A 16,354-nucleotide genomic window follows, 5' to 3' on the forward strand; every position below is an offset into this window, starting at 1 on the left:
TGTCAGTGTTGCTGATGCTGTGACAATAGGCTAGCATAGGCCTACTCCATCTTGTAGGCTAATGATTGTTAATAAGAACCCATTAACGACTTCTATGTTTGGGCTGGCTCTAAACTGCCTGATTGAATCACCTTCATGAAAACACATTTATTAGCTTTTAACAACAAATGCGCATGCAACTGCAAATGATCAGAACACTGCATCCATTTAACAACTGCTTTCCCTCTCCATCCACTTCATTTTTATGCGCCCCTCCCCTGCCGCGTCCTTCTGTTGAGACATTTTTTTTCCACCGTGTGCATCAAACCCAGGCTTTCCCAGGAGATCCACTCGCTGCCAACTCCTGGAATCGCTGGCTGCGTAAACCAGCCATGCAGGCTCTCGTCTTTGACAGGCGCACAATTGATACAGTAGTGATCGCGGAGCCCCCTTGTGGATTAAACAGCGAACTGTGCTGACAAGGTCAAGGGTATTCTTTTCTGTTTAGTCAGGTAATATGGCTAAAAGACCGAAGTGTTCAATTCCCAAAATAATCACAGTGTTGTCTTTAAAAGAGCGAGGGAAATGTACAGAATCGATGTTCTTACATACGTCTTTGGCTCCAGACATTGAACCACTGAATATTAAACACATTTAGCCATTATGGGAGGCAATGGATCTCATTAAACTAATATAAGGCACTGCTAATATTAGATGGTTTCTCTTTGACATTGTGATAGTTCATAGCCAGCTAAAAAGTAATTACGTTCGAAATAGAATTCAACAGCCATTACAACCACTCATTTGAAGGGGGGGGGGGGGGGGAATGACAATCACAAGAGTTCCTTAGTTAATATTTATTTAATAGGTGCCTGCTGGGACGGTACCCAAGCCTGCCACCCCTCCATATACAGAGATAATAGCTCAGTGCCAGAGTTCCCGTTGCAATTAGTAAGACCACAGGCACAGCCACGACGAGGAGCCAGAATACGGTTGAACCTGAAATAAAGTACAAATATTTACATGTAGAAAACGGCAGAGACTTTTATTACTATTATTATTATTAATATAGATATAGATAATACACACACAAATATTATACAACAAACAATACAATTTTTCTTCATTACATTTCCACACCAGCATTACATATGTTAGCGTATGCATGCAAAACAAAACCTTTTGGACCTTTCCAAGCGGAATCTTTCCTTGACTCATGGAGAATTCTTATAGGACCAACTGCAACATTCTGCCACAGTCCTCCTGGAGAAAATACAATTGAAAGAGACTTGAGGGTATCCCAACATTTGAAAAAAGGCAATTAAATAACTGAACGTACTTGCTCTTTGTTGGCATATGGAGTCACAGCAACTGCAAATATCACTTCGAGAAGAATCGTCGAGCAGCTCCCATTTCCGCTTGTCCTTCCTGTAGTAGCAGGCCTTCATGTCAACATCGAGCTTTTGGACCTGCCATGAAACCAGCTTGCAGTGGAGGTAGACCTGGGAACATGGAGTATCAATGAAGTTCAAAATTCAAGTCAGTGCGTAAATGTCAACGAGGATGCATTTAAATTCACACCTCCTCTGTGTCAGCAAAGCCGAATGCAGCTAGAGAAAGACGGATTTCAGAGGGTTTCTCTCTGGGCAGAAATGTTGCGTTTCCATATTTGCTTTCTAGTAGACACCTTGAAAAAAGAATACAATATTCAGTTAACCTTTGTGACATTCAGAATATATGTTAAGCTGATATTTTTCATAACTGCCCAGTTTGTTTTGTTATAAAATGGTTTGGTGTAAAGCATTGCCACAACAAGTAGAACATGCACACTTAGGTTGTAGAGAACCCTCAGAATTTCAGGATTCCCGGATTCCCCTCCCTGCATTTAATTAGGAGAATTATGTTTAGTGATTAAAAGCTCAAATCAGGGTGGAGAGGATACATTACACAGCCATAGCTTAAATGGGCAAATATGGTGGCAACATGGGTATTGATGAACTAAGACACATAACAGATCAATGGTGTTAAACCAGAGGTAAAGCTTTGATTAACTATGACACACTTACTTCATAAATAACATAATGGTGTTAAACCAGGGGTAAAGCTTTTCTGGGCCGGTTTCCCTATTCATAGAGATCTGTATCGAAGTGCTCTTTTAGCTTTAGACGGCCCCTTACTGTCAAGTGCATTTCTGATGGATGGAGACACCCTGAGCAGCAGAACATGCCTACCCTTCGTCTGTGATTATAGTGTACGTCTCGTTGGCCAGGTATGGGTCTGAAGACTCAGTCATAACACACTCATTCAGGAAGATCTGCTGTGGTGCATCTGTCCGTACAGCCACGGTGGCCCTGAGCGAGATCTTGGAGCCCACGGTAAAGGTAGTGGAGGGCGCTGGGCCACTGTAGTCATCTGGAGCAGCGTAAAAATCAAAGAGGGCATCAAACGGACAAATATTTGACTAATGGCACATAGACATAATGCGGCAACCAAAACACAATCTTTTAGTTGATGCAGGTCAGATTTCTTTTGAGGTGTGGATGGCAAAATGGCCTTTTAAATAAAGCAAAGTTACACCAGCTCTTATCAGGTTTGCCAGGATGAGCCAAAGCACCCATGTCAGAACTGTACTTAAATTCTGAGGACCAAGTCTGGCACTAAAAGACCTTTGCCACTCATTTTTGTGCATTAGTTAATTTGTTGCAGATCTAAGCCAGCCCACCTGCCTCTGAAAGGACCATATTTGGTTGCTGATAGCATTAAAACGGTCATAACAACCCAGCCAATGTGAGGTTAAAAGAGTATTTGCCTCAGAAAGCAAGAGAGAAGTACAGTGAGAACCACATCCACTAACCATTCATTAGTTCCATGCTGAAAATCGCTTTCTCTTCATTTGTCCCCGGTATGCCTGGCTGAGCAGCCAAGGGAGTCAACAATGCAGGCCTACGGAACATAAACAAGGATCAAGTGTTACAGCCACCAGAGCATGGATAGTCACTCAAACCTACACTGCTTGCATACACACACACGCACCGGTCAAAAACACAATCCACAATATGAAATACAGATGGAACCGCAGAGTCTGGTCTGTAGGATAGCAAATTCATGAAGATGATCTTATCTCCAAACACCTGAAAAGCAAAAAAAAAAAAAAAAAAAAAAAAAAGGAATAAGATTCAGTGAACTGATAAGCCTACAATTCTTGATAGGTCACAAATAGCTTGCAGGCTTACCGCTCTCTGGAAGAGACAGTCGTTAAATCCAACATGGAAGAGCACCCCATCCTCATTCACACTTGAGGGGAGACAGTTACCCAGGAGAAATGTATACGGGTTTTGGACTTGCTCTTGCGTCAGTTTCTGGGGCCATTTTATTGTGACTGCATCAGGTCTACAGTCTAAATTAAAACCTCCTGAAAATCAGAAAATGAAAAACTAACTTCCATTCTATTTTTAACATTAGTTCATGCAAACGCCTTATAGGTCTCAGAGGAATAGGTTCTCAGGTTTAAGTCACTGGTTATGGTAATTGACACCTACAACCAAATCAAGGAACTTTTCATGATTAATTAACTAAATAAAAACAAAGAATTAATTTACATTACACAGGTATATGACTGTATTACCATCTTGAGCCAGGCAAGCTGCAACCAGGATCAAAATGACGCCTTGCTGTAGAAAGCACATCTTTTGGCCCTACTGACAGTGTTGACACTGCTTGGCTTTTGTCAGCTAATGATAGTAAAGTAAATCAAAATGATGGGCAGCAGCTGGAAGCCTACCAAGATCTGCCTCCAACAAGACCCAATTAATCAATTCAAGAAGCTCAGTGCAGACACAATTAATCAATTACAGCTGGATGTGTTTTGGAATGCAAGCTCATGTGATTAAATGCAGACTGTCTCTGGGCTTTAAAGCCTGTATCAGGTACACTTTTATGCTAAAACATGACCGATCAAAACATGCTGCTCCATTTAGTAAATGATAAATGAGACAATAATATGACTCTTTATATTAAGGGCGCTAACATTCAGCATTTAACACATGGTCATTTCAAAATGTAGCCTATTATTTGACTAATTATTATCAAGCTTGTTATTTGCATTTAAGACAAGCTTGTGTGCTATCTGATAAAGCAGTGAATGTGAATTATTATCTCATGAATGGTTTCTCCCTTGTCATCAGCAAAAATCAATCTTATAATTTGTTCCCATCACAGCCTACCCACTAACTCACAGATGGAACCTCACAACTCTGACTGTTCCAAACTTTATAAAATACTAACACCAAAAATGCCCTAAAAACTATGAATGGTAAAACTGAAGAGGTCACAGGCCAGTTTAGAAATGTATTTATTTAATGGTACATGACATGTTACAGGTGGAAAAATAAAACCTTGCATTGATAAAAAGCTGTAACATTTTGTATACAGTTTTACCATTTTTAACACATTTTCACATTGTTTATTGTAACACAGTTTCGTGCTGTATTTGAAGATATTTGTTACAGTATATTATTTTACAACATGTACAGTTTAAGTTCCCAAACATAAATGAGGTCCATTAGGAAGCATAAGCAAGCTGAAAAGGCCAAATGCTTATCTGGTTTGAATTCCCAAAGCGCCTTAGTAATTGAAATATTTTTCAAACTTTAACAACCACTCCAAGACTGAATATACTGGTAATAAAACAAATGTAAACAAAGTTATTTAATCCCTTCACTCACTTGCTTACAATAGAAAAATGAAATGCAAACATCAGAAAACATGACAACCCTGAAACCAAGGTATGTGTTACATTTATAATAAGGACATGGATCTAAATGTCAACCGTTACTTCTAATATTATTGCTCTCTGTTTTTTTTAACAATACCCTTCTTTAAGGTTGTCTTTCAATATATAAATCATATCACCTTAGTGCTCAGAATAAATAGAATAATTCCTTTATCTGTTTTCAGCACATCAGTTTTGTACAGCTTTGGTACATCTTGCATAGCACACTAATATAATATGGACCCCTGGAAAGGGGTGCGTCATTGAAATGTTTTATAGAATTACCAAAGATGCTTACTTTCCCTTCATGCATCAAGTGCTTCCAAATTACTCACTAGGTCATTCACTTGTTTTGTCAGATGTGTGCAGTCCGACTTATTCTGCTTCCACACACATCATCTGATTACAGACCTTCTCTAAAATATAACATTTTAAGATCCATTGCTAAATCCAAAATAATAATCCCTCTGAGCCCCAATATCTGCCAAGCAATATCATTTACAGGATTTTTTCATTTACAAAACCCAAATCTAAAACTTGGCCTAGGGCTACTTAATAAAAGATGATACATGTTGGTAAATGGAGTTCTAAAGCACCTCAATGACATGTAAGCCAAAAACCCAACATATGAATTCAGTTCAGCACAACCTAAGAAATTTAGCCTATGACCTTCACATTGCTAGCACAGTCATGTATGAATGATTTGTGTTACTTTGGAAATGTCTGTGTGCTTAAAATGCCAGAAAGTCTTGCTGAACTTTCCTAGCAGTCAACAGTGTCAATCTAACCGCAATATGTCCATGTTTTTATATTTGGTGTTCATTATTCAGATTTTGGCTTACTGTTCCTAGAGTACTATCTAGCACCATTTGATAACAATGCTTCTTTGAGGTTACTAAACCTTTCTTCAGAACTACAGAAGAACATGTCTGACAAATCTATTCCCTTAGACAGTAATATTTAACTGTAACATGGTAATGGGATGGTCTACTGAACGAAAATGAAGTATTACTGCCCCCAGGGCAACTGCATAGCTGCTACTGACTGGCATCATCTGATGATGACATCATGTACAAGGGTCAGTGGTTTAAATACAGTCTAAAATGCTCTGTGCATTATACAAACTATAGTACATGGGTAATGGTTCCACGTCAACATATATTTGGAGTCCTGACTCTCCTCGACACCCAGTATCTCCCAGATACCTGAGGTTAATGATAACTGCAGTTACAGTATTCCTACCCTTGGTTGGTGTGCATCCCAACCAACAGAATGGTATAACCGTTTTTTAAAACCTACAAACATTCATATATTGATTAAAACACTAAAGACAAATATATAACTGATGGCTCCCAAATCAGCAGACTAACATACTGATTCTCTGACAGACATTCAATGTGTTTACTACAAACTAATTCACTGAAACCACATTTAACTTATGATAACATATGATCTCACACCTTGATGAGGACACTTTAAGGCCCGTTTAGGACAAGCTGGGACAAAAGGCTGAGGAGGGAGGAGGGGGTGCATGGCTTTGTGCTTCACAGTGAGGTTTCCTCGACTTGAAGGCGTTATCAAGAGAAAGCCCTGTCAGAGGCCAGGGCACGGTTCAGGGAGTAAGGGTGAATGGCTGTGGCTTAGACAGAGTTTACTCGTGCTTCTCCCCGCCACCATACACCTTACGGAGGCTAGAGTCCAGCAGAAAGTCGACGGATCTGTAAGCCAGTGCAAAAAAAGTTAGGTACAACTCATCATTCAAACAATTAATAAAAACATTGTAAGTCAGTGCCACACACACACACACACACACACACACACACACAATAAATCAGAGTCATGTTTTCAAAAACACTCACCAAATGTTACTATAATAATATTCATAAATAAGGTTTGTGTATGTGTACAAGTATCATTGAATGCATTTTGCTTACTTTAGTTAATAGAAAGCTTAGACCACTTGGGAATAAGGCCTCAAGAACAAATGTCAAACTGCACGTTTGAGTGACAGAGACAGTTGGAGGCTAATGGAACAGACTGCTTGTGAAAGACAGCAGCATGCCCTACCAGAGGCTTAGCTAATAAGGTCACACAAAAATAAACGGATTCATGCCCTAATGTTGATTTGACCTCAGTTTAGAAACCAGCTGTAAATTGTGGAAGTGTAGTAAAATGCAGTCAATAAATCCATAATCTGCATAGGAGTATCAGATGTAAGTTGACTCAATTCTCTTTCCTATGCATTTGCTCAGACAGACACACATGTGGTATTACTACAAGTCTCACACACACACACACACACACACACACACACACACACACCAGTCGATGGGTGTGTACAATAAGTCACACACACACCAACCTGTCGATGGGTTTGATGATGAAGGGGATGGTGGAGAGCCCGATGGCGGTGGTGGTCCACTTGCGCACGGGCAAAGGCCAGCGCGTGCCCCGGCCCAGCAGGTAGAGAGAGGCGGCGCACACGCGGTTAATGGTGAAGCCGGGGATGGCCACGGATGCCAGGGCCTGCCAGATGAAGGTGTCCACCACGGCTACGCCCACCCGTGTCGTCTTCCCAGGGTTATCCCCATGCGCCTGGGCCAAAAGGGAAAAAAATGATAAGCCATCTGACAGCAGTCAGGGCTTACAGTGAGGCTACACCGGGCCTGCGCTGCAACTGAAGCATTTCGTTTGTGGAGCGTAAGCTGCAACAATTAATTTTTTTATTATAATCAATGGAACTGGCTACACCAGACGGTTTCTTGGTGTTTTATGCCCCCAACATTGTCTTCAAGCAGCTCTGCCTGGAAGGCGCTATGGTTAGGCATGGGTTAAGGTTAGGGTTAGGTTTAGGTGCCTTTAAGTCAACGGTGGCAGCGCTGCCTAGAAGACAACGTTGGGGGCATAAAACACCATCGAGCCACCAGATGTGAGAGCGTTGGGTACTTCCCAAACGGAACACTTCAGTTGTGCGCCCAGTGAAGCTCTGATTAGATTAGATTAAACTTTATTGTCATTGTGCAGAGTACAAGTACAAAGACAACGAAATGCAGTTTGCGTCTAACTAGAAGTGCAAAAAAGCAGAAAAGTGCCATGTGATATACAAAGTATAGACAGGTGGTGCATAGACAGGACAAGTAGTATACAGTCGGTCCCCTGGTTATTTTCTGATCCTACTCCTTTCTCCATATCTGTTTATATGGTTCATACTAAATACCCATATGTATTCTGTTTTTCTTATAATATATTCTGTTAATACACTGCATATATCTATATTATTCTTATAATGTTACTGCTACTGCACAATACATTGCACATATTTATATTTACACTGTATTTATATTACTGTAATCCACCTTCTGTAAACCAACTGTAGAATACTGTTTACACTGCACTTATATCCTGTTCTGTCCATGCACCACCTGTCTATACTTTGTATATCAAATTGCACTTTTCTGCTTTTTTGCACTTCTGGTTAGACACAAACTGCATTTCGCTGTCTTTGTACATGTACTCTGCACAATGACAATAAAGTGGAATATAATATAATATAATATAATCTCAGCCCTACTTATGTCCTGCCCATCTCCACAGTTCTATCAAAATTAAAACAAACAAAAACTAGAGCATTTAATTTCATTCAAACCCATTCCTGAAGTACGGTTGACAGAGCCCCATTGTCTATATTATTTTATTACTAAATTGAGTAATTCTGAGGAAACTAACAGGGTGAGGTCTTTACTTCTGCTTTTTCTTCCTATCGCCGCAGCTAAAGGGCAAAGACAATGTGACATTGGGAAATGTGATACTGTCAGGCTCTATGGCAATCAGCCAGTTTAGCACATTTCTGTGACACACAGCAAAAATTGTGATAACATAATGTACAACATTATATAAGTCTCTTCAGGGCAATCACACTCTCCATCATCAATGTGATGCGGAAAATACATGCGGGTGGCAACAGATAAAAAAAATCTGATGTTGCCTAAACAGCGACATTCAAGGATCACTGGCTTTGCAGGAGTCAGAATTAGCTCCCTCACATACACACGCATACTCACCACAGCAGCCTTTTTGCCCTTGTCCATAGCATCAGCGGAGACGTACGCCGTGGCCACAGCATAGCTGGCCCACACCACACTCACAGGCACCAGGGCACGGAAGGCCTCCCCCACCTCATTGGCATAGCCTACAGGGCACAAGCAGCACATGCCAGTTTAAGAAATGAGGGCAATTAACAACTCTCCCCAAAATAACGACCTCACTATTGTTTGTAGCCTCTCTAAACAATTTAGAACCAACCCCCCATCCCTTTGCTTCCAAATCCCCCCACCAATCACCTCTACAAAGCAGGACTCAGATGCTGGTGCCAGAATATATCAAAGTAATAACTCAAATTTCCGCTCATGAGCTGCTAAAGGCGTGCGTACAGAGGGACAACAAACACATGGCTATATTAAACATGCTGCTTTATTCAGACAAATTAATAAAAAGCAATAACCCCTCTGACATATTTCCTTCCTGAAAGTGGGTCATGGCCTTTAATAATGCTACTCGGTAGTTGATCTCACACAGACAGCTTGGCTAATAAAGTTTGTGGGCAGTGGTGTGGGTGTGAGTGCACGTGTATGTGTGTGTGTGCGTTGGATGGTATGTTTGTTTGATAGGCTTGGACTGTACTGCCATCCTTCTGCAAACCATGTAAACACAAAAAATGCAAATATGAGATTATCTTAAGGTTTCAAATTAAGGCTAAACTTAATAGATATGCAAGGAAATGAGGCAGGAGTGAAGCCTTCATACAAATGCTAGCCTATTCTTTGGTTGTCTTTACCTGTTTTTGTTGTTGTTTTTTTATTTGTAAACACATTGAATTGCCCATGTGCATGAAATGTGCTATATTGCATTTATATTGAAATGTGCTAGGCCTATATGTTTATGTGCGTGATTTAAGAAAGTGTCTTTGATAAAAGCATCTGCCACAATGTGACTAGGCTAAATGTAAATGTATTTTTTTATCTTCAGAAATGCAAATACAAGCAGTCCACCTTGTCATCTGCTTAAATTCTTATCTGCTGCCAACTCAAAAGGCACTTTTACAAGGGCAATTTGTGAACACGATAAAAGACAATACAGTTCAAAACATCCAGTGCACATTTTTCCTGTTCATTTGCTTGCAAGATGGATTAAATTCAGAAGCTATTCAGTAGGCATTACACGTTTCACCTTACACTTTACATTAATGAAATGGGTGGAGTTAATTCAAGTAATTCATTCAGTTAAAAAAGAATAGACCTGAGGAGTGGGATAATCCAACAGAACCATAGTCTATCTACAAGATAGACAACAGCAGTAACAATGTGAAGATTGTGTTTTATTCAGTTGCTGAACAGTGTTGAGTGTGCCACCTGAAGCCACTGTGTAAAAAAATATAAGCTCTTGAAATTGTAACGAGTTGACTGCTTACTGTGTACAGGTGGACCCAGCTAGCCTGAGCTTTCAAATTTGTAACAGTATGCAGTACTGTTGTCAAAGTCACCTTGGGCCACTATCAGGGAAGCAGCGTCGATATGCAAAACCTATATTCACTGTAGCCAGGCTTATTGACTAGGCTACAATTAATTAATGAACAGTGATGACACTAGCAAAAAAACAGAACTAGGAAATCAGTTTGTAGGCGTAGGCTACCTTGTGTTTTTCGGAGGTTAGCCTAGTAGTTCCAGTGAGCTTGTTCCCTTGTTTAAACCTTAGTTAAAATTCTGCGTTTTATAAGCTTCTCACATTTGAACATGACATGGCTCATTTGAACATGATTATGGCTCAACCAGTTAAGTTAGCCAAACGTTACATACAACTTTGGAGAAGGTTTTAATATAGGCTAAACGTTACAGGAGCTCCAGCCTACAATAACTCCATAGGCTGTATGATTAGCACAGCTATCATACAGCCGAACGGTCGGGCAGTGACTAAGGTGCCTATTGTTATAATAAGGTGTGGTGTTATTTATTTTTGCATTCATTGAATCGTGAAACATGATGTTAGTCTATGGGCGTTCCCTAAGTTAAATGACTCAACCATGCCATTACGTTAGCTAACTTAGCTTGCTAACCAAGTTAGCTTGGCAACAGAGAACACTGTAGCAAACAGTTAAAAGCTAGAATTCTATTCTAGGCTACAAATAAATATTGTACATTCTACAACACAATGTCCTTGTGGAGCAGTCTACAACACTGGAACTGATAACATTGTCACTGCTGCTGCTACGTTGGTTAATTATCATCATGTCCATCCATAACCAAGGATTGCATAACCCTGTCGATATTCTTTTTGAGAACTAGAACGTTAACGTTAACGTTAATGTTAACAGTTAACGATAACCTCACTAGCTACGACATATCGCATATGAACTCATACGGATTTATACATTACCCAGGAAGCGGACCCATGTGTCGCGATATATATCAACTTCTTTGCTACTTTGTTCTGGTGGTGTCTCCATGGTCCTTATCCCATAACATGTGAAGGAGCTAACTTGAGGGTAACGTTATGATAGCCCAAGCAGGTTCAGCCAAAGATTCCGTCTCTGTAGCTGTTCTCTATGCAGCACAACTTAAGGGTACATCTGCGTGTGACCAGATGACATGAAAAGCGAAAAATAACCAAGCATCATGCAAGAAAACCACATGAAGAAAATTGACCTAGTTTATTAGCTTATTATTCAATTAATTATCACATCATGTCTACTAATAGATTAATTTGGCTTTAGTCTATGTCTATCAATAATTATTTCCATATGCAACAGTCACTGATAGGTTACTCTACAGTAGCCTAGCCTTGATTGCACTGCATTATAAGTTAAAATAGGCCTTATAGTTTGAGTTAAAAAGACAATTACGCATAACAATATTAGTATTAATAACAGCAACAGGTCTATCAATATGATAACAATATAAAATATCAACAATGAAATAATGAGTTTTCATATTCATAATCTACAAACCATAACCAATAATTAATTAAGTTAATTAAGTACAAGGTGAACAGATTAGTCTTAAAATCCCCAACTATCACAAGGCCATAGATTATTAGGCTACTTAATCTACCAATGAGAAAGAGGAGTCTGGACTGTCATCTAGTAATATGCAGATCCAGTCCTATAGGCCAGAGTGAGGGATTTAGGCCATGTCCCATGTTACTCTTCCTTTCACCCACTTCATTGAAGTGCCCTTTGCTGGGGAGTGCCCCTTGGAGTGAGCTATCGGATACCACTTGATGTGTCATTAGTAGCCAAGAGTTCACCTACATTAAAGTCCTTTAAATGTCCTTTTAATGGCAAGTCCCTCCACTCGGCGGCCATATTGCAACGCTTTTTGGGGACTTATTGGCATCTATCTATCTTGCTCCAGCGGCGAGATCACAACACATGATTGGCACGATGTCTTCACAACACACTACAAGATTGGTACCCTGGAAATCCAGAGTTCTCGCGAGAGCACAATGGAATTGTCTCTGCGAGACACTCTGGCAAAGAGCAATGATGCACGTTACTTTTACCCCAACATTCCGGGGAACCAGCTAAACTGATGAAGACAGCGCTGCAACGTTGGAGGACAGTACACATTGGTCGTAGTGTTATCCGATTGCGTCGCAGTCCGAAATCATTCAGAGTAAACATGGTCTAGTGTTATCCAATTGAGTGCAGTGAGATTTTTAAATGCATGCTTGTTGCCACCCCTCGAGTTGGGCCATTACATTGTTCTTTGCCAGACCCTTAATCCTTTTAGATTATCAGGGTCTGGATTTTCCAGGCTACAAGATTGGCTCAATGTATTCACAACACAACACATGATTGGCTCAATGTATTCACATGTCGACGTTTTGCCGTGGAAGGGGTGTGATATGCGTAGACAACGCCTATGGCATTACAAGCTAACCCCATGCATTTCTATGCAGGATTTTTTGAGTGCTGTGTCTCCTCATTAGCAAGTCTCTGCCTACATCACACGCATCGATGGGAGTGGTAGTAGGCCTAGCTAGTTTTTTATGACGAAAAATGCTGGCTCCAGCTGTTGTGTTACCTCTTTCGTTAGCTGTCATAATCCTTCTCTCTAATTTAATTCTGGCTGCTATAGGAAACCAATGAAGAGTAACTATAGTAACTAACTAGGCCTACCAATGAAGACTAACTACTAATTTTAAATAACATGTGCACAAGAGGAATGAGATTTGCATTTTTGGGTAGGTTTGTATTTTTGTCCTATACCGTACTGTCAAACATTACAGATGATCTTTGCTACTGCTATGATGTCAATATATATAAACATTTTCACTTTCTATAAAGATGCATAGGCAACAAGAACAGAGAACTGGTAAAATAATACAAAAGACATAAGCTTCACAATTGGTTTTAAGAAACAGACCTAAACAACACAATAATATGCCACTAGGCTTATTCATGAGTTTCATCAGGTTCCTTGCCGCAAGTGTAAAATCAAGCACCATGTATGAAGGTATATTGGGTGCAAAAGTGGCGAGCACATTTAACTGCAGATTTTGCATGTGCACACTAAAGTCGTAAATGTGTAACAGTAAAGTTGAAGTTGTACATATTTTTTTATATCTTGTTAACACAAAATAGGGGCTACGGGTTCACAAATCCTTTTTACAGGTACACAAATCCTTTTTACAGGTACACAAATCCTATCCTGTGAGTCACAACTTTCAAGAGTCACGCACTCGACACTTTTGCTCCAATCGTTGCAGCGCAGTAGGTGCGAAACACATTTGCACATCCGTGTTTCATAATCTGAGAACATGCACAACATTCGTGCATTTGTAAACCCAAATGTGAACTAATGCTTCCGAAGTTGTGCATCTGTGAAATAATTTCTCATTAATAAAATTCTACAGATCGCTTTGATTTTCTTGCACGACTACAAGTCAATTGATACAAGTGCTCGAATCTGCTTCTACGAGTGACGAGTGACTTTTGCTCCTGGCTAGGTGATATAATAGGTGCAAAAAGATTTGTATGTGTGCACGTCGAGCAATCGATCGAGAAAACAAGGCGGCCGGATCTGGATCCTGGATCACGCTCAGACTACCATTGCCTGCTCATAAAGTAAGTAACCTCAGCATGTTTCCTTATCAATGAAGGACACACGATTTATAGTTTTTCTTTGCACAAAGCGAGGAAAAAAATGTTGCGGTGTGCGGTGTTAAGTCGACCTTATTATTCATAATGTCTGCACAGCAAACAATTGCTAACTAGCCTTGCACTATCCAATAGTCTTCGTGCAAGATACAAGTCAGCTGTTCGAAAATTGCAGAACGATTGTGTCAGATTGTGTGTCCTAACGATTTTGGACGGGCAGTGTTATATTTCTGTACTTCTAAACTAGTTATTTATCTAGCGATAGCTAGCTTGATCTGGCACTGGAGGATTTAGCAAGCAGGTAAACTAAGCTAAACATAGCTGTCATGATAATGTAAACCAACAAACAAGATAACTTTCTTCATATTATTATCATGTTACTTACCTTATGAGCAGGCAATGGTAGTCTGAGCGCGATCCAGATCCGGCCGCCTTGTTTTCTCGATCGATTCGCTCGACGTGCACACATACAAATCGTTTTGCTCCTATTATATCACCTAGCCAGGAGCAAAAGTATCGTCACTCGTAGAAGAAGATTCGAGCACTTGTATCAATTGACTTGTAGTCGTGCAAGAAAATCAAAGCGATCTGTAGAATTTTATTAATGAGAAATTATTTCACAGATGCACAACTTCGGATGCATTAGTTCACATTTGGGTTTACAAATGCACGAATGTTGTGCATGTTCTCAGATTATGAAACACGGATGTGCAAATGTGTTTCACACCTACTGCCTGCAACGATTGGAGCAAAAGTGTCGAGTGCGTGACTCTTGAAAGTTGTGACTCACAGGATAGGATTTGTGTACCTGTAAAAAGGATTTGTGTACCTGTAAAAAGGATTTGTGAACCCGTAGCCCCTATTTTGTGTTAACAAGATATAAAAAAATATGTACAACTTCAACTTTACTGTTACACATTTACGACTTTAGTGTGCACATGCAAAATCTGCAGTTAAATGTGCTCGCCACTTTTGCACCCAATATACCTTCATATTTTATATCACCTAGCCAGGAGCAAAAGTATCGTCACTCGTAGAAGAAGATTCGAGCACTTGTATCAATTGACTTGTAGTCGTGCAAGAAAATCAAAGCGATCTGTAGAATTTTATTAATGAGAAATTATTTCACAGATGCACAACTTCGGATGCATTAGTTCACATTTGGGTTTACAAATGCACGAATGTTGTGCATGTTCTTAGATTATGAAACACGGATGTGCAAATGTGTTTCACACCTACTGCCTGCAACGATTGGAGCAAAAGTGTCGAGTGCGTGACTCTTGAAAGTTGTGACTCACAGGATAGGATTTGTGTACCTGTAAAAAGGATTTGTGTACCTGTAAAAAGGATTTGTGAACCCGTAGCCCCTATTTTGTGTTAACAAGATATAAAAAAATATGTACAACTTCAACTTTACTGTTACACATTTACGACTTTAGTGTGCACATGCAAAATCTGCAGTTAAATGTGCTCGCCACTTTTGCACCCAATATACCTTCATATTTTATATCACCTAGCCAGGAGCAAAAGTATCGTCACTCGTAGAAGAAGATTCGAGCACTTGTATCAATTGACTTGTAGTCGTGCAAGAAAATCAAAGCGATCTGTAGAATTTTATTAATGAGAAATTATTTCACAGATGCACAACTTCGGATGCATTAGTTCACATTTGGGTTTACAAATGCACGAATGTTGTGCATGTTCTCAGATTATGAAACACGGATGTGCAAATGTGTTTCGCACCTACTGCGCTGCAACGATTGGAGCAAAAGTGTCGAGTGCGTGACTCTTGAAAGTTGTGACTCACAGGATAGGATTTGTGTACCTGTAAAAAGGATTTGTGTACCTGTAAAAAGGATTTGTGAACCCGTAGCCCCTATTTTGTGTTAACAAGATATAAAAAAATATGTACAACTTCAACTTTACTGTTACACATTTACGACTTTAGTGTGCACATGCAAAATCTGCAGTTAAATGTGCTCGCCACTTTTGCACCCAATATACCTTCATAATATACCTTCATAACCATGCAGTCTGCATTCATAAACTGGTGCTTGATTATTTTATACACCTGTGGCAAAGGACCTGATGAAACCCATGAATAGGCCTAACAGACGTTGCTTAGTCCTTTTTGCCTGTATCCAACTTTCTGTCCAGCGATTTTAGACTGGGTTTGAGGCTTGAAGCATTTATGATTTATAAAAATAATAATAATAATAATAATAATAATAATAAAAGAAGATAAGCAGGTTCAACCCTGTGTTTCCTTTAATGCAAATTATTTTTAATTTTCCTAATATCCATCAGAATGTAGCAGTGAATAGGGGGAGTAGGCCTACGTTCCAGAACGCTTCACAGACATGTTAGAAGACCAATGGAAATGCGCCATGTAACTAGCCAATCACATCCTTTAGAGTGCTGTTCCGTGGGAGGAGGAAAGTAATGGCTGA

At 39.8% G+C, this 16,354-nt stretch overlaps 2 protein-coding genes across 2 annotated transcripts; both read right to left on the reverse strand.

Annotated features, from left to right (window-relative positions):
• Positions 1–1,144: 1,144 nt before the first annotated feature.
• On the reverse strand, positions 1,145–3,262 carry LOC143122609 (zona pellucida sperm-binding protein 3). Its single transcript, XM_076283393.1, has 5 exons — positions 3,213–3,262; positions 2,834–2,922; positions 2,211–2,391; positions 1,561–1,666; positions 1,145–1,481 (listed from the first exon to the last, which is right to left on the reverse strand). Exons 1-5 carry the CDS (start codon positions 3,260–3,262, stop codon positions 1,194–1,196), a joined length of 714 nt encoding a protein of 237 aa, XP_076139508.1. The 3' UTR covers positions 1,145–1,193.
• A 1,051-nt stretch (positions 3,263–4,313) lies between these two features.
• On the reverse strand, positions 4,314–11,344 carry mtfp1 (mitochondrial fission process 1). Its single transcript, XM_076284248.1, has 4 exons — positions 11,180–11,344; positions 8,812–8,939; positions 7,113–7,345; positions 4,314–6,468 (listed from the first exon to the last, which is right to left on the reverse strand). Exons 1-4 carry the CDS (start codon positions 11,247–11,249, stop codon positions 6,402–6,404), a joined length of 498 nt encoding a protein of 165 aa, XP_076140363.1. The 5' UTR covers positions 11,250–11,344; the 3' UTR covers positions 4,314–6,401.
• Positions 11,345–16,354: the final 5,010 nt, after the last annotated feature.

The sequence above is a fragment of the Alosa pseudoharengus genome, unplaced genomic scaffold (assembly GCF_046254945.1).
Source record: "Alosa pseudoharengus isolate Yale_2024_CS ecotype anadromous, Long Island Sound unplaced genomic scaffold, YU_APseudo_1.1 YU_APseudo_1.1_scf_14, whole genome shotgun sequence".
Lineage (NCBI taxonomy): Eukaryota > Metazoa > Chordata > Actinopteri > Clupeiformes > Clupeidae > Alosa > Alosa pseudoharengus.